General features: G+C 47.8%; 1 protein-coding gene across 1 annotated transcript in view; it reads left to right on the forward strand.

The window, feature by feature from the left end:
* Positions 1 to 27,237, forward strand: part of LOC147717864 (sperm acrosome membrane-associated protein 4-like) — a 187,965-nt gene that overhangs the window by 96,057 nt on the left and 64,671 nt on the right. The window contains exon 3 of the mRNA XM_086924639.1: positions 21,112 to 21,237. Within this exon, the coding sequence (XP_086780765.1) occupies positions 21,112 to 21,237 (126 nt within the window). The remainder of the gene's footprint in view (positions 1 to 21,111; positions 21,238 to 27,237) is intronic.

Raw genomic sequence — 27,237 nt, forward strand, 5'->3', positions numbered from 1 at the left:
CAGCAGCAAAAATGCTCTCAGGTACTCCAAAGTTGAAACCCATTGCCCAAGTTATTAAAGGCTATCACTGGCTAGCGGTGAAAAACCAAATAAAATTTAAGGCACTGTATATTGCCTACAAAGCCTCTCGCAAGCAAGGACCACGCTTTCTTCTCAATTCTCTAGCCTTTTATGTCCCCAACAGATCATTACGATCTAATAATCCTCTCCTGATGTCTGTGCCGCGGACCAAAACAGCCTCCTCGGGCGATCGCCGATTCACTGTCTTTACAGCCAAACTTTGGAATTCCCTGGATAAAGACACTAGATCCTGTCCTACACTTATCGCCTTCAGGAGAAAAATAAAAACTTGGCTTTTCAATCAATAAATCCTCTTTCACTCCTCTTTTCTGCCACGTTCACAGCGCCGAGACGCCCTTGGAATGACCTTCCACTCTCCCTTAGAAGCACAACGAAGCTGCTCGTCTTCAGAAAATCCCTAAAAACCTGGCTGTTCAATGCTTAAGCCCTAGGCATTTCCATCTCCACCCTAGGGGAACATCACTTTTAGCGCCAGGACGCCCTTGGGCAACAGTGCGCTCTACAAACATCATTAACATTAACGTTACCATTAACATTAATACCCCTCCCTTTCAGTGTGCTTAGAGTCAACTCTCACATTTGCGAAAGTCTGGGCTATTGGCATTGTAAATGACAATGCAGTTTATTTATGGCTTGGTTTTCAAAACAGATAAATAAAAGTAATTGTCATTTGCAATGCCAGTAGCTTAAACACTCACAAATGTGAGACCAATTGCATCGCAAATGCTTGTTTATATAGTGCTCGATTACCTAATGGTATCTTAGCACTGCTTTGCTCAATGGGAAGATGAAGGTTGGGCTTAGTGGAAGTGTGAGAAACTAGATGGTTTGAACAAAAAGCTATGTCTTGAGGGATTTCCTGAAGTGTAGAACACTAGACGAGTTTTTCAGCTCAGGTGGAAGCGTATTCCACAATCTGGCTGTTCCGACAGCAAAGCTTTTTCCACCCCAAGAGTTCTATTGAACTTTGGGATAATGACATTTTTGGAGGATGAGGACTGCAGTGACCTGTTTGGAGCATACCAGGTGAATTTTTGCGTTGGGTATTCTGGGCCAATTTTGTGTAGTGCTCAAAGGCAATGCAAAGGGCCTTAAAGGCACTTCTTTTCTTGACGGGTAGCCAGTGTAGTTTTTTAAGGGCAAAAGCTGCAGATTGGTATTTAGGGGGTCAATAGAGGAGCTGAGCTGCAGCATTCTGTAGCATCTGTAGCTTAGTCAGAACGTTTTGCTGCATATTGATATCGAGTGTTGCAATATTCGAATTTAGATGAAATCAGTGATGTAGCAACTGTCTTTTATAGATTGGATGGGATGAATGAAAGAATATTTTTCATTGTTTTTAATATGTTGAACAAAGATGAACCAATTTGAAGCCTCTTGAGGGACTCCACAGGGGAGTGTAAAGTTATCAGAGACGTGTTCATTCATAGTGAAACAATGCTCTTGTTGTAGTAGAAAAGATGTATGGAATGTGAGGAGTGATCCTGTAATTCGGGAGGCAGCAAGACGTTCTATAAAGATGGTGTGATTGGTCGTATCAAACGCTGCAGAGAGGTCCAGCAGAATCAAGGAGGCATTCTCACTTCTGCCGACAGATGCCCTTATGTTCTCAGAGGTAACTAGCAATGCAGTTTCCATGCTGTGTTGCCTCCTGAATACAAATTGGTTATCATTGAGGAGATGATTTGCATTGATATATGTAGTTAGTTGTTGGTTGACTGCTTTGTCTATAATTTTAGCTGGGAGAGGCAGCTGAGAAATGGGTCAGTAGCTGCTCTGGTCACTGGGTGGAAGGTTGAAGCCTTCTTCAAAAACATTTGGGGAATTTCCAGTGTTGAGCATGTCATTGAAAATAGAAAGTAGGTGTCCTGAAATTACTTCAGGTACTGGATTAAGAATTTTGGCGGGACAAGGATCCTCAACCTGTTTAGTTGATTTTATGAGAGGGAGTGTCAACTCTGGAGTCAAAGGGAAGAACCAAGTTAGAAGCTCAGCATTGGTGGTGATGGATGAGTCCTCAGATCGATTCAGGGTCTTTACTGAATTTGCTGTACACTTCGAGCAGACCTCATAGACCTTGGACTGGAAAAAGTCAGCCACTAAATTGCAGAAAGATTGGCTGTGTCAGGATTCACCGAGTAGCCACTGTAGTTTCCCCAAGACTGTGGGTTAGCTCCCTGCCTTGGCCCCGCTCTGCACGAGCTAATGTGTGGTTTCCTTGTCCCTCCGGTAGACTGAGAAATTCCAGAGGTAATCCGAGTCAATGAACTAATGAACTGCTAAGACTGTATATAGTTCCCTCCCTAAGATGGCCGCTCAATGTTCCATTTACTGCATCCAATCGATGCGCCCTCTAGTGGACTTCGGGAAGACGCGCGCTCCTAACTGCGCACTTCAACGAAGATTCCGTTCTAGAAGCTTGTTCTTGTCGCTGCTCCTCGTCAACTATTCATGACGGGAGATTAACAGCAATTATCAAAGACCTTCTAAATACCATAGAATCAGAGTTTTCAGAGACTTTCATGAGAGAAATCTTTGTCGTGCGCTCTCATTACTCAGAGAGGCACTTTGGTCAAGTGAAGTTCTCCGTCGCAGTTCCTGAGCTGTGACAGCTGTCATCCACTATCCTGCGGTTCGTCAGAAGAAGACGAGTGGCAACGAGGATACAACCTGACAAGACGTAGTTGAATATTCAGTCTGAAGAGAAACTTGAACTCTACAAGTAAGGTGTTTCATCTTCTCGTCAAGTCAACCAATATCCAAACTGTATTGCTTCACTCGCATTCCCCCGCAGTCGTTCCCCCCGTGCGTTTCTCCTTGCTTTTCCTCCCCTTTGTACCTACCCTTTTCCTTTTTGCGTGCTTCATGGAATTTGTGAACTTTAGCCTGCAACTCTAACCCGAAGATATCTCTGCACAGAACCCCCAAGACAAAGTCTGACGAAGAACTTCACAGGTACAATTTGGGTTCATAGGGAGAGTGTGAGTCTGGGTCGAGCTATTCTGAGGAGAGATACTAATGATCGTATATGTCTTCCCCGTAGGAAGTTCAGTCAGATAACATTCCAAAATATAGAAGAGAGGCGAATACCTGGGCAGAAACTGGTAGGACAAGTTTCGTTTAGCATTTATGAATAGTCAGCACAGTGTGAGAAGGTTTGTGGTATATTCTCTCTCTCTCCCCCTTCTGTGTATTAGGCACCTTTCGAAATGGCGGCAAGATGAATAGCAGTCGCTGGAAGTAGGGTGCCAGTCAAGTACAGGTATTCTCTTCTCTGTCCACTTCCCCTTTCCCTGCTGCTGGTGGTCTTGCTCTTGTAGCGAGGGTACCGGTGGAAGGGTGATCGGGACATTCGTCAGTACTGCCTCTGCGAAGCGTTGGAGCACCTGGATTCATGACAGTTTGAAGTGCCCACGTATTTTACCTTCGCCCGGGCAGTATGACTGAGGGAATGGACTTGAAGGAATTAGGCGCTATTCTAGTAGGGATTCAGAGAGATTTGGGAGCCGTCAGAGATGAAAACCAAAGTTTAAGGGCAGAGTTAGTGGCTTCCCGTCAAGAGGCTAGGTCGTTAGCACAAAAGGTAGATGGGTTAGCTATGGGGAATCCCGTACAGAGTCCTGCGGTACCCACCACTAGTGGTGCTGCAGTGGATCCAAAATCTGTAGCTCAAGTAATTCATTCGGTATCTCCGTTGATCCCGTTGGCAACTCCTGAAAGGTTTTCGGGAGATCCTCAAAAGGCTCAATATTTTTTGACCCAGTGTTCCCTTCATTTCATGTGCCGACCCACCTTGTTTCCAGACGCCCAATCTCGAGTGGCATTTATCCTGTCATACTTAAGTGGTGATGCTGCCAACTGGGCTATGCCTTTAGTTAGTGAGGATGATCCTTTGCTGAGTGACTTCACTAAATTTAAGGCTGAATTTCTTAGAATTTTTGATCGGAGAAGGATATCTCAGGCCACTGATAACGAATTATTGGAACTGCGTCAAGGATCCAAAGATTTAATTACTTACCTCACACAGTTTAATAAATTGATCTTAGAGACCAACTGGCCAGAAGAAAAGAGAGCTGCCTTGTTTTATCGTGGTTTAAGAGATGAAATCAAAGACACCCTGGCTCAAATTCCCAATCGACCCACCGAGTTGTCAGCGTTGGTAGATTTGGTTTTGGAATTGGATTTTCGGAACTCGGAACGCAAAGGCGAGAAGAAGAAAGATTGGAAGATAAATTTCCCGCGCTTTGACCGAGCGAAGAGCGAAAAAGGACCTGGAGGAAATTCAGAGGCAGAACCCATGCAAATAGGGACTGTTCGAGGCCCTTTGAGCAACGAAGAAAAAGAACTACGGAGACAAAAGAAGTTATGTTTGTATTGTGGTACTGCCGGCCATTTTGTGAAGGATTGTGTGAAGCGCCCGAAGACTCCGTTTAAGGGAAACGAGACGAGCCGCCAGTAGACGGGGTCGCTCTGGTGGTGACAGAAGATAAGACGACTCCAAAGTCTCATTTGGTTTTGAATACGCTGCAGACCATGACTCCTCATGTCATCCTTCATGTAACCATGCGATTCCGTGAACATCAGATTTGTGGAGTGGCCATTATGCTTGATTCTGGGGCCACTGGAAACTTTTGTGATATCCGTTATGCTAAACAGATGGGAATTAAGGCCATTGCAAAGGAACATCCCGAGCCAGTACGTGCAGTAGACGGGACTAATTTGACCTCCGGACCCATTACTAGTCACACTGAAGAATTGGAAATTACTCAAGGAGAGGGGCATCGGGAGGTGTTGCAGTTCAATTTGATCGATGCTCCCCAATTTCAATTAATCCTGGGACTGCCCTGGTTAACCCTCCACAACCCGACTATAGATTGGGAAAACCGGACAGTCAGTCTGCATTCGGAGTTTTGCCTGTCCCACTGTTACGGAGCCAAGAATACGGAAAAAGAGCCTACGCCGTCCATGCTATTGTCATTTGGCGGACAGTCTATTGGAGCAATTGTGACGGAAGAGATTCCTCCTGAATATCGAGATCTCAAGACGGTGTTCAGCGAACAGGAAGCTGAAGTATTGCCCCCCCATCGTGCTTATGATTGCACCATCGACTTGGAACCGGGAGCAGCTCTTCCTTGTAGCCGAATCTATGCATTGACTGAAGCCGAAAATGTGCATTTAAAAGAATACCTGGATCGATATCTTGCGAATGGATTTATCCGGCCCTCTCAGTCCCCAGTTTCCTCACCTCTGTTCTTCATACCGAAGAAGCAAGAAGGTAGTCTCAGAACTTGCATAGACTATCGTGCCTTGAATCAGGTCACCATTAAAAATAGATACCCGTTGCCGTTGATTTCTGTTCTTCTGGATCAGATTAAGGAAGCACAAATCTTCACCAAACTGGATTTACGAGGAGCTTATCACTTGGTTCGAATGAAGGAAGGGCATGAGTGGAAGACCGCCTTTCGAACCAAGTTTGGTCTTTTCGAGTATTGTGTTATGCCATTCGGCCTTTGTAATGCTCCTGCAGTATTTCAACACTTTATCAACGACATTATGAGCGATCTTATGGATAAGATTGCCATCGTCTATCTGGATGATATCTTGATTTACTCGCAGAATCCCCAGGAACACACCCAGCATGTACGTTTGGTCCTGGAACGATTGCAAGCAAACCAGCTATTTGTTAAATTGGAAAAGTGTGTCTTTCATGTGTCTCAAGTGGAGTTTTTGGGATTCGTTATTGCGCCTCAAGGAGTGACCATGGACCCAAGAAAAGTACAAGCAGTGGAAAATTGGCCAGCTCCCAAGAATGTGAAAGAAATTCAAAGGTTTCTGGGGTTTGCCAATTTCTATCGGCGATTTATTCAAGGATTTTCACAATTGATTACTCCCATCACAGTTCTCTTAAAGAAAGGAGTAAAATTTGAATGGACTGATGAGTCAAACTCCGCCTTCCTGAAATTGAAGAAACAATTTACCTCTGCCCCTATCTTACTGCATGCGGATCCTGCTGAACCATTTTACGTGGAAGCTGATGCTTCAGATCAGGCCATCGGGGGAGTTCTCTCTCAACGCCATCCAAAGACTGGGCAGTTGCATCCTGTGGCGTACCGCTCCAGAAAATTGAACTCTGCTGAAATAAATTATACCATCACAGAGAAAGAGCTATTGGCAGTAAAGGATGCTTTTGAAGACTGGAGACACTATCTGTTGGGAGCACGTCACACAGTCACCGTCTATTCTGATCACAAGAACCTGCAATTTTTGAAGACGGCTAAGACCTTGACTCCCCGTCAGCTGCGTTGGTCCCTTTACTTCGCGGACTTCGACTTCGTGATTACATATCGACCTGGCCCCAAGAATGGGAAAGCGGATGCGCTGTCTCGACTTCAAACCGAAGAATCTGAGCATTCCGTAGAAGCGAAACCAATCATCCCAGAAACAAAGATCGTGGGGGCGCTTACATTGGACAATTTCAAAGAAGAGGTCCGTAAGAGTTTAACCTCAGAAGAAATTCAACAGTGGGTGTTACTCGGAGAAGAGCGTCAGTGTCGACAACAGTTACCATATGTCAAGGAAGCCTTATATCTTCCAACCCTCGAACTTCAGGAAAAAGCTTTGCGAAATTGTCATGACCATCCTCTTGCGGGTCACAAAGGAATTGCCAAGACTCAAGAATTAGTGCAACGTTATTTTTGGTGGCCTGGAATGTCCGATCAGATCAAAAAGTATGTTCAGTCTTGCGAATCTTGTGCTCGGAGTAAACCCACTAGACAGGCTCCCCAAGGTTTGCTTCAGCCTTTGCCCACTCCCCCTTCCCCGTGGCATACGATTTCCTTAGACCTCATCGTAGACTTACCTTTGAGCAATGGATTTGATACCATCTTGGTGGTGGTTGATACATTCACGAAAATGAGTCATTTCATCCCCTTGTCAGGAATTCCCACGGCAGTTCAATTAGCTAGAGTGTTCAGTGAAAATATTGTCAAAATTCATGGTGTCCCTAAAATAGTGGTCTCAGACCGAGGTCCCCAATTTATCTCCCATTTCTGGAAGGCCTTCCTAAAGGGGATGGGGATAGAGGGTAGATTGTCCACTAGCTACCACCCAGAGTCCGATGGGCAGACAGAGAGGACCAATCAAGAATTAGAACAGTACTTGAGGCTATTCTTGTTGGATCAAGGTGGGGAATGGTCCGAAAAGTTGTGGATGGCCGAGTTTGCCTGCAATAATGCGAAGAGTGCATCTACTGGTTACTCTCCGTTTTATTTGAACTTTGGTAGACATCCAAACTTTATGGTGCTACAAGAGGAGTTAGACGTCCCTGCAGCCAAGAGGGCCCTTTTAGACTTCAGTTCTTTGCATAAATCAGCTGAAAAGAATCTAGAGAAAGCTAAGGCGTCCTATAAAAGGTTTGCAGATTCACATAGGAAAAAAACCCCACAGTACCAAGCAGGAGATCAGGTGTGGTTGTCCACTAAAAATTTGCATTTGAGAGGTAACAGAAAATTTCAGCCTAGATTTGTGGGTCCTTATACTATAGAGAAGGTGTTAGGACCAGTTACAGTAAAACTGAAACTCCCAGCCAAGATAGGTGTACACCCAGTTTTTCATGTATCTTTGCTGAAAAAGGTCCAAGTGCCTATACGGCTTACCAAACCTCCAGATCCACTTACAGTCCAAGGGCATCCAGAATATGAGGTTAAGGACATTTTAGATTCCAAGTATGTAAAAGGGAATTTGAAGTATTTAGTGGATTGGAAAGGGTTTGGCCCAGAAGAAAGGTCTTGGGAACCGGTCAGCAACATTCACGCCCCACAACTGTTGAAACGCTTTCATTCCAGATTTCCACACAAATCAAGACCGATAAATCGGTCCTCGGGAGGGGGTACTGTCAGGATTCACCGAGTAGCCACTGTAGTTTCCCCAAGACTGTGGGTTAGCTCCCTGCCTTGGCCCCGCTCTGCACGAGCTAATGTGTGGTTTCCTTGTCCCTCCGGTAGACTGAGAAATTCCAGAGGTAATCCGAGTCAATGAACTAATGAACTGCTAAGACTGTATATAGTTCCCTCCCTAAGATGGCCGCTCAATGTTCCATTTACTGCATCCAATCGATGCGCCCTCTAGTGGACTTCGGGAAGACGCGCGCTCCTAACTGCGCACTTCAACGAAGATTCCGTTCTAGAAGCTTGTTCTTGTCGCTGCTCCTCGTCAACTATTCATGACGGGAGATTAACAGCAATTATCAAAGACCTTCTAAATACCATAGAATCAGAGTTTTCAGAGACTTTCATGAGAGAAATCTTTGTCGTGCGCTCTCATTACTCAGAGAGGCACTTTGGTCAAGTGAAGTTCTCCGTCGCAGTTCCTGAGCTGTGACAGCTGTCATCCACTATCCTGCGGTTCGTCAGAAGAAGACGAGTGGCAACGAGGATACAACCTGACAAGACGTAGTTGAATATTCAGTCTGAAGAGAAACTTGAACTCTACAAGTAAGGTGTTTCATCTTCTCGTCAAGTCAACCAATATCCAAACTGTATTGCTTCACTCGCATTCCCCCGCAGTCGTTCCCCCCGTGCGTTTCTCCTTGCTTTTCCTCCCCTTTGTACCTACCCTTTTCCTTTTTGCGTGCTTCATGGAATTTGTGAACTTTAGCCTGCAACTCTAACCCGAAGATATCTCTGCACAGAACCCCCAAGACAAAGTCTGACGAAGAACTTCACAGGTACAATTTGGGTTCATAGGGAGAGTGTGAGTCTGGGTCGAGCTATTCTGAGGAGAGATACTAATGATCGTATATGTCTTCCCCGTAGGAAGTTCAGTCAGATAACATTCCAAAATATAGAAGAGAGGCGAATACCTGGGCAGAAACTGGTAGGACAAGTTTCGTTTAGCATTTATGAATAGTCAGCACAGTGTGAGAAGGTTTGTGGTATATTCTCTCTCTCTCCCCCTTCTGTGTATTAGGCACCTTTCGAAATGGCGGCAAGATGAATAGCAGTCGCTGGAAGTAGGGTGCCAGTCAAGTACAGGTATTCTCTTCTCTGTCCACTTCCCCTTTCCCTGCTGCTGGTGGTCTTGCTCTTGTAGCGAGGGTACCGGTGGAAGGGTGATCGGGACATTCGTCAGTACTGCCTCTGCGAAGCGTTGGAGCACCTGGATTCATGACAGGCTGGTATTATAGTTTTTGTCTCTGGTAGGGTAGAGAACTTGTTAAATGTTTAAAGAGTTATTTGACTCAATCTTTTGCAGATTTAATTATTTGGATGAAAAAGGCTGATTTATGTTAACAAATCATTAGTTTGTACACATTTAAGGATTTTTATAAAGATCTTTGTCATTGTGATTATAATGTTGTCTCCAGCTGCGTTCTACTTGCGGCAGAGTTGTTTCTGTTTTTTAGCCTTTCGGAGTACCTGGGTTCAGATGGAGTTCGTCTATTTTAGTTGCTTTTTTCTCTGGGACCCATCGGGTAATTGAGTTATTTATCCAAGTGTGATAGTTGACAACATTTTGGTGTATATTATTTCCCAAAGCTTGGACTGAGTTAGAAAGGGTGGCCTTAAAATTATCTGCTTCTAGTTTGTGCCATGGGCAAATGCTTTTGAGTTTGTAAGCTTGTTTTTTACCAGAGGGTAATTTTAAATCACACATCTGAATGGTCAGACCAAGAGAGCGGTAGGGCTTGAAATAACTTTAATCTGGGATTATCTGTAAAGATTGCACCAGGGTATGACCTGCCTCATGGGTGAGTTTTGACATACTTCGATTTGATTTTTTTACTCTGGACATGGATTCCAGTAAAAGTTGCTAGTCGTTGTCGGAGTTGTTTTCCAGATGAAAGTAAAAGTCTCCTAATATGATGTAGTTGGTAGTATTAAATCTGGATTCTAGGCTTAGGCTGAAGTTCTGAGCAAATGAGGACCTTGAGCCTGGTGGCCTGTGAAGAAACCAGGCTACTGAAAGTATTTTTAGGGTTTAGCTCGATTTTAAATTCTAGGGCTTTAAATTTGGTTGTGTGGCGGTGAGGTGAGAAGGAAGTAGTAAAAAAAAGTTGGATATAAAATGGCAAGACAGCTACCTCTTTTGTTGCGGCGGACTAATCTATATATGGAGTATCCTTCCGGTATGGCAGCCACAAGGTCTGGCACCGATGATGGGTCAGTCCATATTTCAGAGATGAAAGTTAAATCTAAATTGTTCGATTCAATAAGACCGCTTAGTTCTATCTTGTTTTTTAGCATGGATCTGGTGTTAATCCGTGCACAGCCCCATGGTCTTAATATCTCTCGGGTTTGAGTGTGTTAGTACACAGGGAAAGGGATCTTTGATTATGAGATCCGTAAACCTCAGATTACAGATAGGGCAAGTGGTGTTTCCTAGATTGATTTGAGGATGCCATCTTATTCAAGACAGATTCTTACCTCACTACTGAAGGCAAAAGAGCTTATCTCTCGAGTAGTGAAGTCTTATTGACTGTTCCGGGGTCAAACAGAGGGGCTGTCGCTGGTCGCGTTCTGGCTGCAGATGGGCTTGCATTGATGTGGACGCACTGCAGCCCTATCATCCAAGGGGGCTGGGGGGAGAGTGTCTGTGTGCGATGACATGTCACTGAGAGTGCCAACCGATAAAAGTGCACAGGTGAAGTAAAATCTTGTTGTGGGTCCAGCAACCCCTTGTGGGCTACCACGGGTTCTCCTGCGGTGTCCACTACAGGTAAATGAAAGTGAACTAAAACACATAAAATGAATCTAAGGATCGAGATAGGAGTCCAGATAAATATGGAGCTGTTAATAGCACCAAGGAGCCAGGCAACTCCCAAACTCGCTATTTAAAGCGTTACAAGGATATAAAAGCAGCCCAGAAGACAGACTCAGTACATTACCTGTGGTGCAAGGGTTAGCTCTGTTGTTAGAGGCCTGAGTCTGTGAGGTCTGTGTGGCCTGAAGGACAGGTCTTCTTCTGTCTGAGCATGTGAGGACCAGTGTAACCTACGGTACAGCTGGCGGCGGAGCCAGCTCACAACCAAGATGGCTGCTTGAGCCCGGTGCTCCTTCATCTCGTCAACGATCCTTAATCTATCCTGCGTGTTAACCCTTCCCCGGGGCTTCCATACTACGACCTGGTGCAGCTTACCTCTCGCGGACACTGCCAAGAGTGAGTTTGGCCCGCACGGGCCCCTCCACGGACGAGTTGCAACCTTCTGGGCCTGGGGGCCGCCTTAGCGGGCACGTGCGCCGGACTTTCCCTAGGAGACGTGGCACTGGCTGGTGCATGCTGCTGCTCATGGAGACTGGTGAGGCCAGCGCCCGGAGCCTACTGGCGGAGACACCCCCTGCCCTGACCTGGCCAAAGTGCTTCTGGTTCTAGCACCAGGTTTGTGAGGTGCCGGAGCGCTCTGTGGAGCGTGGCGCTGTGGTGTTCAGCGGCGCTGCGCAAGAGTAAAGGCCGACGCGCCGAGGGACGTTCAGGTGACGTGGCCCCGAGCGGAGCCTGGAGCAGGCGACCGCTTGTGCCCCGCGATTCTAACAGGCCTGGAATTTCAATTTGGGGCTAGGAAGATTCTGTGCTGGACCGCAAGACGCACAGTTGTGAATAGGCCCCCTCCTCTCCTTGCAGTACCACGGGCCCTGAGCCCCACAGTGTGGTTGAGGGGCGCGGGTGAATACTGTATGGGGGTGAGACCCCGTTCGATGCTCTGTGCTGTTTGGAGGGCTGAGTGAGCCTGTCTAGAGGCCTGGAGCTCTGCAGAGGTATTAAGAAGGCGGCCATACTTGCGTGCTAAAAGATGCGTGCTAAAGGTTGTATACCATTGGGATCCTGCCTTCTGCACCTGGAGCCTTTGGAAGTGACTGTGCGAATCACCCCCACTGTGTCCCTGGCCTCAGCGCGCCGTCTTCAGATAGGGCCGGGTGGCCTGTGGGATCCAATTACGCGACGCACGTGGCCCTGGTGCTGCAGATCGGCACCCCGATACAAGATAGTCCTCTGAGAGGGTAGAACTACCTCGGAGCCCCGCGGAGTTGAGGAGGTGGCCAAGATTTGGACTTGGGCCTAGCTATTGGCCCTGGGGCGGTTTGGCGCAATCCTATAAGGTGCAGATCAGAGTGCCAGTGCCGGAGGTCGGGCAAGTACTGGGCCTGGTGAGAATGGGGCTCACCGACAGGACTCAGTCAAAACTGTCCTTTGATCCTAAGGGCACCAAGACAGGCGTCATGGTGGCGAGGGGAGCCCAGGGAGAGCGCAAACCTACTGATGACCCCCCCCCCATTTCCCCCGAAAGATATCCGTAGTTTGCTGCTGGCAATGGAAAAGGGGCTCCAGGGGGGTATTGCTTCCTTGGGCACCAAGATGGACGCGCTCACCTTGCGCATGGACCGCAAGGCAGAGAGGCTCAATAAACACGCGGAGCGCCTGGACATGTCCGAGCGCAGGCTTAAGGAGGTGGAGGAAGCCCATACCTCTCTGGACCCTGAAGGTAAACAACTGGCCAGAGTGATGCAGGCGCTGCAGGACAAGATGGAGGATTTGGAGGCCCGCTCCCGGAGGTGCAACCTTCACATTACAGGCTTGCCGGAGTCCACGCAGGCTGGGAACATGGAAATATTTATTGAAAAACTCCTTAAATCTCTCCTGGGTGACTCAGCTTTTTCCGCCATGTTTGTGATAGAACGTGCACACCGCTCACTCGGCCCGCGCCCGAAGCCGGGTGCTTCTTCTCATCCCATTATTTCGAAACTGCTAAACTATAGGGATCGCGACATGGCATTGCGACTCGCAAGGGAGAAACAACCACTTCGATATGAGGGCTCAATGCTTTCACTGTTCCCGGATTTCACTCCAAGAGTACAGGAGGCCCGACGCCAGTTCCAACCGATGAAACGACAGCTTCGGGAGATGGGCGCAGATTACGCGATGTTGGACCCGGCGAAGTTGAGGATCAACAGGCAGGGGACATCCCTGATATTCACGGACCCCAAGGCACTACAGAAGGCCCTGAAGGACTGGCGCAAAGAGAGCCGATCCTCACAGGACGGATCGCATGAGGCGGCAGGAGACTCCCCCGATGACGTGGAATAACAGAGACACTCGCAGATAAGGAAAGTTTTTGGTTTTGCATCTTAATGGGTCTGGGGGCGGTGAATAATTGTGGGGGAGCGTCAACATCAGGACATATTGGAGGGGTGCAGTTTAATGGACAATGGTTTGCTCTGGGGGCAAGAACTGCTGGGTGTTAGGTATGATCCCCTGATATATTCTCGTACTGACGGAGGAGCTAGGCACCCATGCACCACAAATCTCCAACCTTATTTTTCTCAGGCTTGGGATTTTATTACAGGATTTGTAACAACAGTATTGTATTTTTTCATGCTGGGACTGCATCTACGCTGCACCTTTTTGGTTACACGCAAATTGTATTGTATACCTTGCACAGAGGCAAGGGAGGGGCGTGCAGCTTTAACTTTACTTTTTGTTCTAACATAGAGTTAGCATTTTGCTGGCTGCCTCTGCCTCTGTGTGTTTACCACTGAATCTGGAAAAAACAAAGTTTTGTTTGGGTTTTTGAGGGGTTTTGGGGTTTGTCGGGAGGGTTCTGGGAGAGGAGGGTAGCTAAGATGGGGAGGAGGGTTGCTCGCGGCCTAGTTGGGGACGGACAGGCGTGGGTGGGAGCGGGTGGAGGGATTGAGGGGTGTTGTTATGTATTTTTTTCATGCTGCGTAATTTCTTTGTTGCTAATGGGCAATCTCGATAGGTCACCTCGCATGTTTTGGGCACTACACAGTGTTGGGAAACATATGCAGGCACATCCTTCGGAACAGGCACTCAGACCGCCGTAGACAGGACGGACACCCCTGGGGATACCTCTGACACATTGATGTTGCTCACTTGGAACGTCCGAGGTCTGAACGACCGCAGAAAGGTCCGAAAGGTATTGCAGTGTCTAGTACGGCATGGAGTTGATATCGCACTATTACAGGAGACGCACCCACACCCTGACAGTCATGTTCTCCGTTACAGAGGCCTGGTGGGGAACACACATGCGGCTGGGTTCACATCACACGACAGGGGGGTGCTCACGTGGGTCAACCCGAAGACACGCATTAAGATGACGCCTTTAGTGACTGGCGACGACGGACTTTATACCATCACGCGGTGTTGTGGTAAGGGCATGGATGTCTGTGTGGTGAATACCTACGGCCCCCATTATGACAACCCTGACTTCTACACAGACTTAGGGGCAAAGGTTGAGAGGTACGCAAACAGGGACGTGCTCTGAGGGGGCGACCTCAACATGATTAGAGAACCACACTTGGACAGATCGGACGGACCCGACCGCCCCCCCTCCACCTCGGCTAGAGCGCAAGAATCTCAAATGGTTCGCTTAGATATGCGTGACTTATGGAGACACCTGCAACCCACGCAAGGAGGTCACACGCATTATTCGTCTCCACACAACATATGTACCAGGATAGATGACTGGTTGGCTACGACACAACTTACTCGAATGGTACGCGCTTGCTCTATTTTACCACGTACATATTCAGACCACTCCCCTATACTGTTGACGATGGCGGTTCCAGCGAAGCACATCCCACCATTTGCTTGGCACTTCCCTCCGTACTCGCTGCTGGATGCTCCTTTAAGGAGGAGCTGGCGGTGGCCATTGAGACATTTTTTTTAACTAACGTGGGCTCCGTAGACTCGTTCCAGACTGTATGGGAGGCATTCAAGGTGTACGTTAGAGGGGTCGCTATTTCGAAACATGCGGGAGTCCTGAGATCGATCACGGGCAGGCTGCGCACCTTGGAATCCAAACTTGGAGCGAAAACAAGTTCCCGACAGTAGAGAAGCACTGGCTCAAGAGATAGTCCACACGCTACGCGAATACAATGAGGAGGCTGATTCCGAGATCAAGCATCTGGGAAAATACGCAACTGCTAGGAAATATGGGGAAGGAGATCGCCCTGGCACAGTTCTTGCGCAGCTGGCTAAGCGCCGACGTGACAGAACGGCGACCCCCGTTATGAGGTCTTCCGCAACTGAGAAGCTGCTCCCCGATGAGCAGGTGGCGGAACGTTTTCGGGAATATTATACAAAACTGTACTCTTTGAGAGGCCCTGCAACCTGAGGAGCGCATACTGGATTATCTAACCCACATTGAGCGCCCTTGGTTGTCTAACGTGGAACGAGAGTTCCTAGCACGTCCGATAGAGTGGGAAGAAATAGTTTGGGCATTATTAGCGATGAGGGCTGGCGGTGCCCCGGGCAGTGACGGCCTATCTGTGGTCTTTAATAAGGCCTATTCGGATTTATTGATACCACATCTCCTATGCCTCTGCGAGGACATGGCGGACACTGATACAATGCCGCCTACTCTACGCGAAGCTATCTTAGTTGCAATTCTCAAACCGGATAGGGACCTGGGAGACTGCGTCTCCTATCGCTCTTTATCACTGCTAAACGTTGATGCGAAGATATTTGCGAAATTTATTGACAATCGCCTCGCCCCCATGGTAACCACGCTGGTGGCCCCGGAACAGGCCGGCTTTGTACCGACCCAAAATCTTACGTATAATCTCCGGACAGTCTTCGCGGTGTTCCAAAACACACGCCCTGAGGTCCCTGCTGTGGCGGTCTTCCTTGACATGGAGAAGGCCTTCGACTCCGTCGAGTGGCCGTTCCTCCATCATGTTCTGAGTCGAATGGGGGTGGGTGATCTGTTTCTGCGGGTGCTGGCCATGCTGTACACTTGTCCGTCTGCCCGCATACGCAAAGGTTTTCTCACCACTGACCCTATTCAGATCAGCAGAGGCACGAGGCAGGGATTCCCCCTCTACCCCATATTATACGCATTGGTCGCCGAGCCTTTAGCTTGTGCTGTGCGTGAATATCATGGCCACAGAGGGATTCAATGCCCCACCTATAATTATATCGTATCTACGTATGCTGACGACACTCTTCTCTATGTCAGAGATCCGGAGGTGCACCTTCCGGCTGTACTCCGAGAGGTGGTCTTATTTAGCTCACTATCGGGGATCCACGTCAACTGGAGGAAGTCCCTTATGTTTCCGCTCACGCCAGCCACGCAGCCTTTTGAACCGGACTACCCTATTCAGTGGTCCACAGACGCAGTTCGGTACTTGGGGATACGTCTCCACACGGACTTAGAAGTGGTCCTGCGTGAGAATTATGGGGTAGCGGTCTCGAAGCTCGAGGAGGATGTGGAGAGATGGATATCGCTCCCAATATCGCTGCTGGGGCGCATCTCCCAAATGAAAATGGTAGTTCTTCCGCGCTTCTTGTTTTTATTCAGTAACATACCTATGGTTTTATCGCGACATTTTTTTCAGCAGTTACAATCATCAATGTTGCGCCTGGCCTGGACCGGGAAGCAGCCCCGAGTAGCCTGGAAAATATTAGTGCGTCCATACGAGGCGGGAGGGCTGGGAACCCTGAATTTGGAGCTTTACTACCGCACGGCGCAATGCGCTCACGCTTACCAATGGATTCATGGGCCAGTGAACATTCCACATATACATATCGAATCAATGGTGGCGGACCCGGCGCCCTTGCTGGCACTTTTATCCAGACCGCCGGATCGCAGAACAGGTCTCCTGGATTCTTTAAATGTTGTCACACAAGCCTGGCACCACATGATGGATATTCAGGCGTGTAGTCTCCAATACGCCCCTAAAGCACCAGTGGATTGGTTGGGCGTGGTTGCCACAATGTAGGGATAAAGGAGTAGTGGAGGCTCTGGAGGGCTGCAGATCAATACTATGGGAGACCTTTTTTCTGGGGGGTGTGCTCGGAGTTGGAGTGAGATCGAGACGGAGGACAGGACGCACCACCTTCTATCACGCTTCCAGTTCCACAGAGTACGGATCGCTCTTAGGGTCCTCTTAGGGTCCTACTAGGAGACGATATGGAGGAACCTGCAATAGTGTCAGCCTTTGAGTACATTGTCAATGTTAAAGCCCCTATTAAACTAATCACCAATCTATGTGTGGGAATTGAACTGGGGGCGCAGACGTGGCAGTAATGCTGCCCGAGTACAAAATGTATATCTCTGAACGGTCGTCATAGACTGCAGCTCTTTAAATATCTGAACAGGGTACACTACACCCCTGAAAGACTACATAGATATGGACTACGGGACAGCGCTAAGTGTGAGAGGTGTGGGGTTTTATTCGCTGATTTTATTCATGTTGCATGGTCTTGCCCAGATATCCTAGCTTTTTGGCACTCAGTGTGCCACGAAGTTAACGAGATCACACACCTCACATTGACTCCTGACCCACTGTTGGCCATATTGGGATACTCCAAGTCCCTCTGCCCCATGTATAGGAGACTGGTAGATATGGCTTTCCTGATTGCCAAACGGTGTATCACACGTACCTGGATATTGTTTACTATACGCTCATGCCCTCCCTTTTTTTGTGTGTTATTCATGAGGACTGTCAAGGACTGTGCTGATTGCTCAAGCTCTCTTTTTCTTTTGTTCCTTCTATAATTTTCTGCCAATAAAACACATTTTTTTTAAAACTAAAAAAAACCTGCGGTACAGCTCTGTTGTTGCAGTTCTGAGTCTGTGAGGTCGGTGGGGCCTGAAGGACAGGTCTTCTTCTGTCTGCGGTCTGAGCATGTGAGACCAGTGTAACTTACGGTACAGCTCTGTTGTTGCAGTTCTGAGTCTGTGAGGTCGGTGGGGCCTGAAGGACAGGTCTTCTTCTGTCTGCGGTCTGAGCATGTGAGACCTGTGTTACTACGGTACAGCTCTGTTGTTGCAGGCCTGAGTCTGTGAGGTCGGTGGGGCCTGAAGGACAGGTCTTCTTCTGTCTGCGGTCTGAGCATGTGAGACCTGTGTTACTACGGTACAGCTCTGTTGTTGCAGGCCTGAGTCTGTGAGGTCTGTGGGGTCTGAAGGACAGGTCTTCTTCTGTCTGCGGTCTGAGCATGTGAGACCTGTGTTACTACGGTACAGCTCTGTTGTTGCAGGCCTGAGTCTGTGAGGTCGGTGGGGCCTGAAGGACAGGTCTTCTTCTGTCTGCGGTCTGAGCATGTGAGACCTGTGTTACTACGGTACAGCTCTGTTGTTGCAGGCCTGAGTCTGTGAGGTCTGTGGGGTCTGAAGGACAGGTCTTCTTCTGTCTGCGGTCTGAGCATGTGAGACCTGTGTTACTACGGTACAGCTCTGTTGTTGCAGGCCTGAGTCTGTGAGGTCTGTGGGGTCTGAAGGACAGGTCTTCTTCTGTCTGCGGTCTGAGCATGTGAGACCTGTGTTACTACGGTACAGCTCTGTTGTTGCAGGCCTGAGTCTGTGAGGTCTGTGGGGCCTGGAGGACAGGTCTTCTTCTGTCTGTCGTCTGAGCATGTGAGACCAGTGTAACTTACGGTACAGCTCTGTTGTTGCAGTTCTGAGTCTGTGAGGTCGGTGGGGCCTGAAGGACAGGTCTTCTTCTGTCTGTGGTCTGAGCATGTGAGACCAGTGTAACTTACGGTACAGCTCTGTTGTTGCAAGCCTGAGTTTGTGAGGTCTGTGGGGCCTGAAGGACAGGTCTTCTTCTGTCTGCGGTCTGAGCATGTGAGACCTGTGTTACTACGGTACAGCTCTGTTGTTGCAGGCCTGAGTCTGTGAGGTCTGTGGGGTCTGAAGGACAGGTCTTCTTCTGTCTGCGGTCTGAGCATGTGAGACCTGTGTTACTACGGTACAGCTCTGTTGTTGCAGGCCTGAGTCTGTGAGGTCTGTGGGGTCTGAAGGACAGGTCTTCTTCTGTCTGCGGTCTGAGCATGTGAGACCTGTGTTACTACGGTACAGCTCTGTTGTTGCAGGCCTGAGTCTGTGAGGTCTGTGGGGCCTGGAGGACAGGTCTTCTTCTGTCTGTCGTCTGAGCATGTGAGACCAGTGTAACTTACGGTACAGCTCTGTTGTTGCAGGCCTGAGTCTGTGAGGTCTGTGGGGTCTGAAGGACAGGTCTTCTTCTGTCTGCGGTCTGAGCATGTGAGACCTGTGTTACTACGGTACAGCTCTGTTGTTGCAGGCCTGAGTCTGTGAGGTCTGTGGGGTCTGAAGGACAGGTCTTCTTCTGTCTGCGGTCTGAGCATGTGAGACCTGTGTTACTACGGTACAGCTCTGTTGTTGCAGGCCTGAGTCTGTGAGGTCTGTGGGGCCTGGAGGACAGGTCTTCTTCTGTCTGTCGTCTGAGCATGTGAGACCAGTGTAACTTACGGTACAGCTCTGTTGTTGCAGTTCTGAGTCTGTGAGGTCGGTGGGGCCTGAAGGACAGGTCTTCTTCTGTCTGCGGTCTGAGCATGTGAGACCTGTGTTACTACGGTACAGCTCTGTTGTTGCAGGCCTGAGTCTGTGAGGTCTGTGGGGTCTGAAGGACAGGTCTTCTTCTGTCTGCGGTCTGAGCATGTGAGACCTGTGTTACTACGGTACAGCTCTGTTGTTGCAGGCCTGAGTCTGTGAGGTCTGTGTGGCCTGAAGGACAGGTCTTCTTCTGTCTGCGGTCTGAGCATGTGAGACCTGTGTTACTACGGTACAGCTCTGTTGTTGCAGGCCTGAGTCTGTGAGGTCTGTGTGGCCTGAAGGACAGGTCTTCTTCTGTCTGCGGTCTGAGCATGTGAGACCTGTGTTACTACGGTACAGCTCTGTTGTTGCAGGCTTGAGTCTAAGAGCTGCCGCTGTGATATCTGTGTAAATCAAAGGACATCTCTGCTATTTGAGGCCTGATAATGAATTAACGGAAGGATTAGTTCTGACCCTGTGAGTCTAGTATAATCCCAACTATAGCTCTGCTGTTTGGGGCCTAAAGTCATAACATCTGTGCAATCTAAAGGATATTTTGGGACTCTAATGCCTGTTGAGTTGCTGCAATCTCAAGGTCTGAGATCCAGGGCTCTGAGATCTTTATAGCCGGAGGGAAGCTCTGCTGTTTAATGCCTGGGACACGGCTGTTATCCCAATGAGACATGCCACTGTAAAATCTGCATATTCTGAGGCCTGTGAGATTGCTGTTATCCCATTGACAGCTCTGCTACCTGAGATCTGTGAAACCGGAAAGATAGCTCTGCTATCTAAAGCCTGAGTCTGTAAAATCTGTGTCATTTGAGAGTTAGCTCTGCTGTATGATGCCGGATCTGGTGGCTCGATGGACTAATGAGTCCATTGCAGGGGCCTGTGTTTGACCTCATAGTCACAGGTTCAAATCCCGGCGGGTCTACTCAGCCTTTCATCCATCTGAGGTCGATAAAATGAATACCATTGAGTTGGGTAACAATGAACATCTGTTATTCAGTGCGAAGAGACCTCTGGGTGAACATGCGCTTTACAAATACATATGTTATGTTATGTTATGATGGCTGATCATGTTGCATTTGTGTATCATGACAACGGTTCTGTGGTTTGCAGTTTGAGCTTGTAAGATTTGTGTTACCTGAGGAACAGCTCTTCTTCAAAAGGAGGATTCACAGGCAGATATTTCCCCAACACGGGTATTTCATGGTGGTGAGTTCCAGATGGATTTAGCACTTCCAGCGCACATCCAAAACGCCCCCACTCCCCAACGGGAAATCAGGCCTACTGCTTAGGCCACTTGTAGCCTTCATACCAATGAGCTTTCAGTTAGGAGATGTCAGGTAGCTCAGTGGCCTAATGCATTGACTGCTGAGACCTATGCCTGCAATACTAGGCAAACCGGTTTGAATCCTAGTGGGCGGAGTCAGCCTTTCAGCCTTCTGACACTCCAATGATAGCTACCATTGTGTTAACAGTGCAGGGATTGCTCATAATTACCAAAGAAATGGACACTGGTCCCTCACGCGAGGCGTCACAATTCATTATATCAGATTAACATCAAGCATTTAAAGTCCATGTAGTATTGTAAATGCATTTTTATAGCGCTTATTACCGCTGATGAGGCGTTGAAATGTCATTATTACAGTGTGACTCTTACTTCCATCTGTGATTATTATATCACGCCACATTCAGGCCTCACTCCCGTTCTTCTCTCCTCCTTTCTGCAGGCGAAGCAGCCATCGAAACCCGGAAGTGCCTGAAGTGCAGCTTCACCCTTGGCAACATCCCTTGCTACACCACTACCGAGGTGTGTGAGCCGGGAGAGGTGTGCGCTACCATCACCGGCCGCGCATGTAAGTGTACATGCATTTCAGTGAGCATGTGTGTGAGCGTGGGTGCATGTGACGATGGATCCGCAGAGCTGTAATCCGGGAAAGGTATGCGCCACCATCACTGGCCACGCATCTATATGTGTGTGCGCATTGGGGTGTAGATGCAAGTGTGTCACCAGATCCCCAGCTCTGTAACCTGGAAGAAGTGTGAGCCACCATCAATTTTCACCCACTTGGTGAGAGGTGGTAGGGAGTGCATGTGTGTGTGAGCACAGGTCCAAAGATGTGTAATCTGGGAGAGGCGTGCACCATCATTGGACAGGTAGGTGTGTATGGGCATGCGTGTGAGTGCACGTGACGGCAGATCCACAGATTCGTAATCTGGTAGAGGTGTGCACCACCTTCACTGACCTCGCACAAAGGGGTGTGTGTGTGTGTGTGTGCACGTTGGTGTGAGAGCGTGCAAGTGTGTCACCAGATCCTCATATGTGTATAATCTGAGGGAGGTGTGCGCCACCATTATTAGCCGGATGTATGACGTTACAACGCATACTTTTACCACGCATGCCTTTACAACGCGGTTTTTACAACGCATGCCTTTACAACGAATAGCGCTTTGGGGTGCTGGATACTGAAAAGTTTAATTTACTATTCCAACTCCAGTCCCCGTGGACACGAGGGAAGGTGTTGGATGGTAAATTAAACTTATTCCCTATCCTAGAGCGCCCCCCAGCACAATGTGTTGTAATGGTTTGCGTTGTAATGACTGCGTTGTAATGATAGTGAGTTGTAAAAGTTTCGTTGTAAAGGTTGTATACCTTATTAGCCACATGGGGACAGGAGAAGGGGTGGGGCGTATGTGTCTATGTCACAGGTAGGTGTATGTATGTGCATTTGTCAGCGCACAAACCCACATGAGAATGGCTTTCTTGTTCATGCTGTTACCGGATCGGGAGCAGTGTAGTCCCAATCCCCTTGCCCTGTCTCTCTGGTAGTCAAATCCTTAAAGCACAGAATATTGAGCAGAAACAGACCCGGCTCCACGATTTTACACTTGGATGGGCTGAGGGTGCATTCGGATGGGCCACTGCAGGACCAGTTTGTCGCTTTTGGAGGTATCCTACAGCCGTAGATGACATCATATCTACTTAAAAACACGTTTGCACCCCAATACAAAAGATGCATTCTCTGTGTATACATTGCATGTAGAGTTACTTGAAAGTAAGAGCCAATGTTTGTACTTGAGCGACAGTCTTCAAATTCCAGCAGGCCAGGCTTCAACACAAGCCCTTGAATAGTAAGCTTACCTTAATAGTGATTCAAGCTTGAGGAGGGCTGCATTACCACATGCACTAGGAAGGCTGGCTATTTACTCACTGCAATTTGTCCAACACATATTTATCAGCACAACATGAACTTTATATTTTTTTTATCATATTATTTTCTTGTCATACTTTTGTGATGTTCTTTCATAGATAAAACATTTTTTAAAACAACAACCCATTTCTCATGTGCTAAAATAGTCAAATTCTGTTTACGCCCATGAATCATTATGCTGCGGACACGGGGTAGGGTTAAAAAGGAGCTCTCACAGGCTGCGGTTCAACCCTCAATAACCAGTGCAGGTGCGTTCATTTCATGAAGCGTTGGGAATGCTTCCGCATAATCATGCAAAAGTTCACAAAGGGAAGGGTGGCAACATCAGCAAGATTGTAACAATCGGCAGTTGGGAGTCCTCCTCCTTTTGAGGTGCATGGATAACATGCATGGCTTCATCTGACACCCACAAAAGAGCAGCACTTGGTAGAAACATTTGCTCTACACCCATTGCTTTCAGGGCACTAAGTGTGGACACAGCATTATTAGGCTTTCAAGCTTAAAAGCAAATCTTGTAATAATTTCCCAATATACGATATATGTCCGAATTAAGATCAGAAGTCATGTCAATGTTTTACACATTTTGTAACCTCATAATGGCTAATCCATAAAACAAAATAAAATAAAATTTCAAGAAGACATTTGCAAGTCGATCCATTATATGGTTGACTCGCATAATGACGATGAAATAAATTGTACAGCATATAACAAAGTGCAGGGGTTAACTTCCAGTGACGCAGCACATTCCTCTTCTTTACCCTAAGTTTCTTGTTGACCGCCTTGGGCAGGGACTGTGCTAGTACCCCCATGGATGCCTGGAGAGAGCTGATATTCACTAATGCCAGCCATTTTGCTGGCCTACTCTGGGACTTCCCACTAGATGAGATAAAGGCCAGCTCTCAACGCCTGTATGTGGTAGCAGAGCGGACTGGCCATTATGTCTTAGGGCATGTCCCCATGAAGAGTTGCACCTGGATTGAACAGAGAATTGCTTCTCTCAGGCCTGGGCTGTCTTTAGCAGGTTGTCAGTGGAGGTGGGCAGGCCACTGAAGGCTCAGGCCAGATGCCCGTCTCAGGTCAAGGTCCTCTTGGATCCTTGAGCCCAAAACAAGCTGATCCTTTATTTGGCTTCTACCTGCTGCCCAGGGTGTAACGTCATATACCAAGAATGAAAGACAAAACATTATTCTCCAGTATTGGGGTGTCTTTCATAGATTCACATGTTTTAATATCCCCCGTCGTCTAAGTGGGAGTCCAAGGTACATAAAATAGTAGTAAAATATCCCATATATAAATATATATCATAGCAATGATAATAATAAAATAGAATTTAATAATATTAAGAGAATGCTTGAAAGTACCATGGAACATTATTAACACATAAGGAAGCATTGAGGGAGAATCACTTTACTGACATATCCATGTCGTTATGATAGTCCAAATTCCAGCCAATCAAGCTTTCGCACCCTCTGGAACCTTCTCCTCAGAAGCTCAGGCCCTCAGATTTTCTACCGCATTCTGCAAGTATTTTTAAATTTCCTTTAAAGAAGTCTTTATTTTCAACCCCGCTTCGCCTGTGGAAAGCTTCGCCTTTTTTCTGAGGACCCTCACGATAGTACTGTCTTTTTCCAGAACTTGAGGCGAGAAGTGTGGCTCACGGTGTAGAGCAGGCAGACCCGGAAGCTGAGGTCAGACCCGGGACCAGGGTTCAATTCCCGACGCGGCAGGGTCTTGAGCTCAAATGTCCACGGACTCGATAACTCTCGCTTCGGTGCCTACTCTAATCATGGGTACTCACTCTGCAACTCTAGGCATTAAGCTTGCTTAATCTCCACAACGGCCCCCCCTGCGGCGGGATGCCTGGCTTTCACCTTGGGGATGCCCTGTAGGGGCTATCTCACAGGGAAAAGCCAGGACGGGTTCCAAAGGCAAGCGCCGGGAAACCTCCGGGTAACTGTGCGCTCAATAAATGCAATAATAATAATAATAATAATAGGCTCATTGAGGACAGTATAAGCCTCGTTGATGGTAAGCCTCGTCGACGGTAAGGCTCGTCGACGGTCGGCCCATCAACGGTTGTCCTCGTCGATGGTTGGCCCATCGACAACAGTAAGCTTCGTCGACAGTGGGCTCGTCGACGGTAGCTCATCAACGGTAAACTTCGTCGACATTAAACTTCATCGACGGTGTACTTCGTCGATAGTCATCCTCGTCGATCATTGGCTTTGTCAGGATTGGCTTAGTTGACGACAGAGAGCTGCGTCGATCGTGGGCTCGTCAACGGTCAGCTCTGTAGACGTTACACTTCAACAATAACTTCGTCGACTATCAACTTTATCCAACAATGGAATTTGTCGACGATGGAAAGCTTCTTCGTTGGTTGGCTTCCTCAAGGGTTGGCGTTGTCGACAGATAGCTGTGTTGACGCAGATGGCCTCATTGATGGTTGGCTTCGTCGACAATAGACCCAGTCAACGGGTGGATTCCTCAAAGGTTAACCCAGTTTACAGTTGGCTATATGCACAGTGCTCTTGTAGCCTATTTCTTAGTCGTAAACTGCTTTTCCGCTACATCAATGTGATGGCGTGATGGCTCCTTACTCAACGCCATCATTTCTTGGACTGGCTAAAAATTTAGCCAGACTCTTAGCCTCTGGTTCCTTAGTATCAGAATTATGTTTTCTGACGGCGTGGCTGCCATGATCTGTTCCATGGTGAAATTATACCCTCTCTTACACCTGAATCTCCATTACATTACCCTCCGGTGGATATTGGGGTTCATACCATCTCATGGAGAGAACGGCGACTCGCTTTCATCTTCCCCTCGTCACGGGGAAAGAAGCAGACAGTTTTTCTCTTTGATTTTACAATTAACTACGGACACAAGTTCGTTCAGTTCCTATGATACCTTTTAATTTGACAAGAGCTCTTTGACTCTTCCTGAGCCCAAGATCTGTGCTGGCGGTTCTTTCACGCCTGGAACACAAATTTAAAACGCCAGACAATTCACCTGCTTGTCTTTTCTCTCAACTACAACCGGACTCATTTTTTGCTGAGGCGGCCCATTGACGTCCTCTCAATCCTGCTTCTCCTTTGACGTTTTCTCCCGACCGGGAAGGTCGATGCCTCACTTTATTGGGGAAAAAAGTTCTCCACAATGGCTGCAACCACAGTTTCAGCAGGCAACTCTTTAGCCATTTTGGGCAGGTAACACTGCCAGAGGTAGCCTGGCATGTTGGCGCAGGTAGCCCTTATTCCCGAATCCTCCTCGTCTGACGCTTCAAAGATCCTGCAGAAGAGAGGGAGAAGTGAATCAGAAACAATAGACCGTGCAGTGCACATTGCGTCTACAAGTTTTCAGAGAGCTCGCAGCAGCGGCAGTATTGCAAATACAAGGTTGGCAGAACGCTCTGTTTTTCGCCCAGAGGTTCAGACTAAAATAAAGGACATACCTTTTAGGGGTAATCCTTCTTTGGCCAACATGTTGAGCAGACACTGCAGACACTACCCGCGCCTTCGGTTCTCTCCAGTATAGAAAGCAGCTCTTTCCTGGTGCCCGTGGATGCAGCTCCACATCCTCTTTTCCAAGGAGTTCCACCCAGTATCACTCCTACAATCAGAACCAACCGCATTATTCGACTCTAAATCTTATACAGGAGGTAATTCTTCTAGGAAACAACGACTTGCCTTAGAACCCACCCTTAATCCATCCCAAAAAGGCTGAATGTGGAATTTCTCTCTTTTTTCCATTTGGTCAAAGATGCTATTTGTCTGTTGGGGCTTTTATTAGTTGTGTCGAAAGGGCACGCTCTAAAATTTGACAAATTCCCTCTTGCTACACCTCCAAAGGGGACCCTACCTCCTCATCTACGCGAGTCGTTTGCACAAGTGTCTATATTGATACAAACATGGACCGTCGAAGTGGTTCCAAATCTGCAACAACAGAGTTAGGGTTTACTCTCAGTTCCTCATCAACAAGCAAGTCAGGAAAGTAGCGCCTGATTTTAGATCTTTGCACAAACTTTTCAAATGTTGTACCTCAAGAAGGTCCTAAAGTTCTTATGCCAGAACGACTTTATAACTACACTCGACCTCCAGGATGTCTATTTTCATGTGCCATTCCTTCCATAGCACATGCTTTACAATAGGTGCAAAACATTTTCAATTCAAGGTCCTACTTTTCGGACTTTGGTCCACTCCACGTGTCTTTACGTAGATCCTGGCACCAGTGACAGCCTGTCTACGTCTGCAAGGCATAACATTTATCATTACTTAGACAACTGTAAGGGCTCGCTCTTATCAACAAGCAGTCCAGCACACCCATACTTGTCAGTCACTGTTTCAAAACCTGGTTTTCAATAAATCATGACAAGTCCCAACTAGTCCTAGCTCTGATATGAACATTTCTCGGAGCATCAATCAATACAAACCTAGCAAAGGTGTTTCTCACACGAACAACAGGCCTGCATCTCCCACTTGGTCGTTCTTCTACATACAAAAAGATCAGTTTCAGTAGATCCTCAAAGTCATTCCTGCCCACGGCATCCACCTACATTCCGTTGGTTCCCAACTGCAGATTACACCTGAGAAAAATGCTAGAGGAGCTAGACAAGCAGTGGCAGCAGCTATCTGGCTCATTCAACGA

This window comes from Lissotriton vulgaris, chromosome 5 (genome assembly GCF_964263255.1).
Source record: "Lissotriton vulgaris chromosome 5, aLisVul1.2, whole genome shotgun sequence".
NCBI classification, from domain to species: domain Eukaryota; kingdom Metazoa; phylum Chordata; class Amphibia; order Caudata; family Salamandridae; genus Lissotriton; species Lissotriton vulgaris.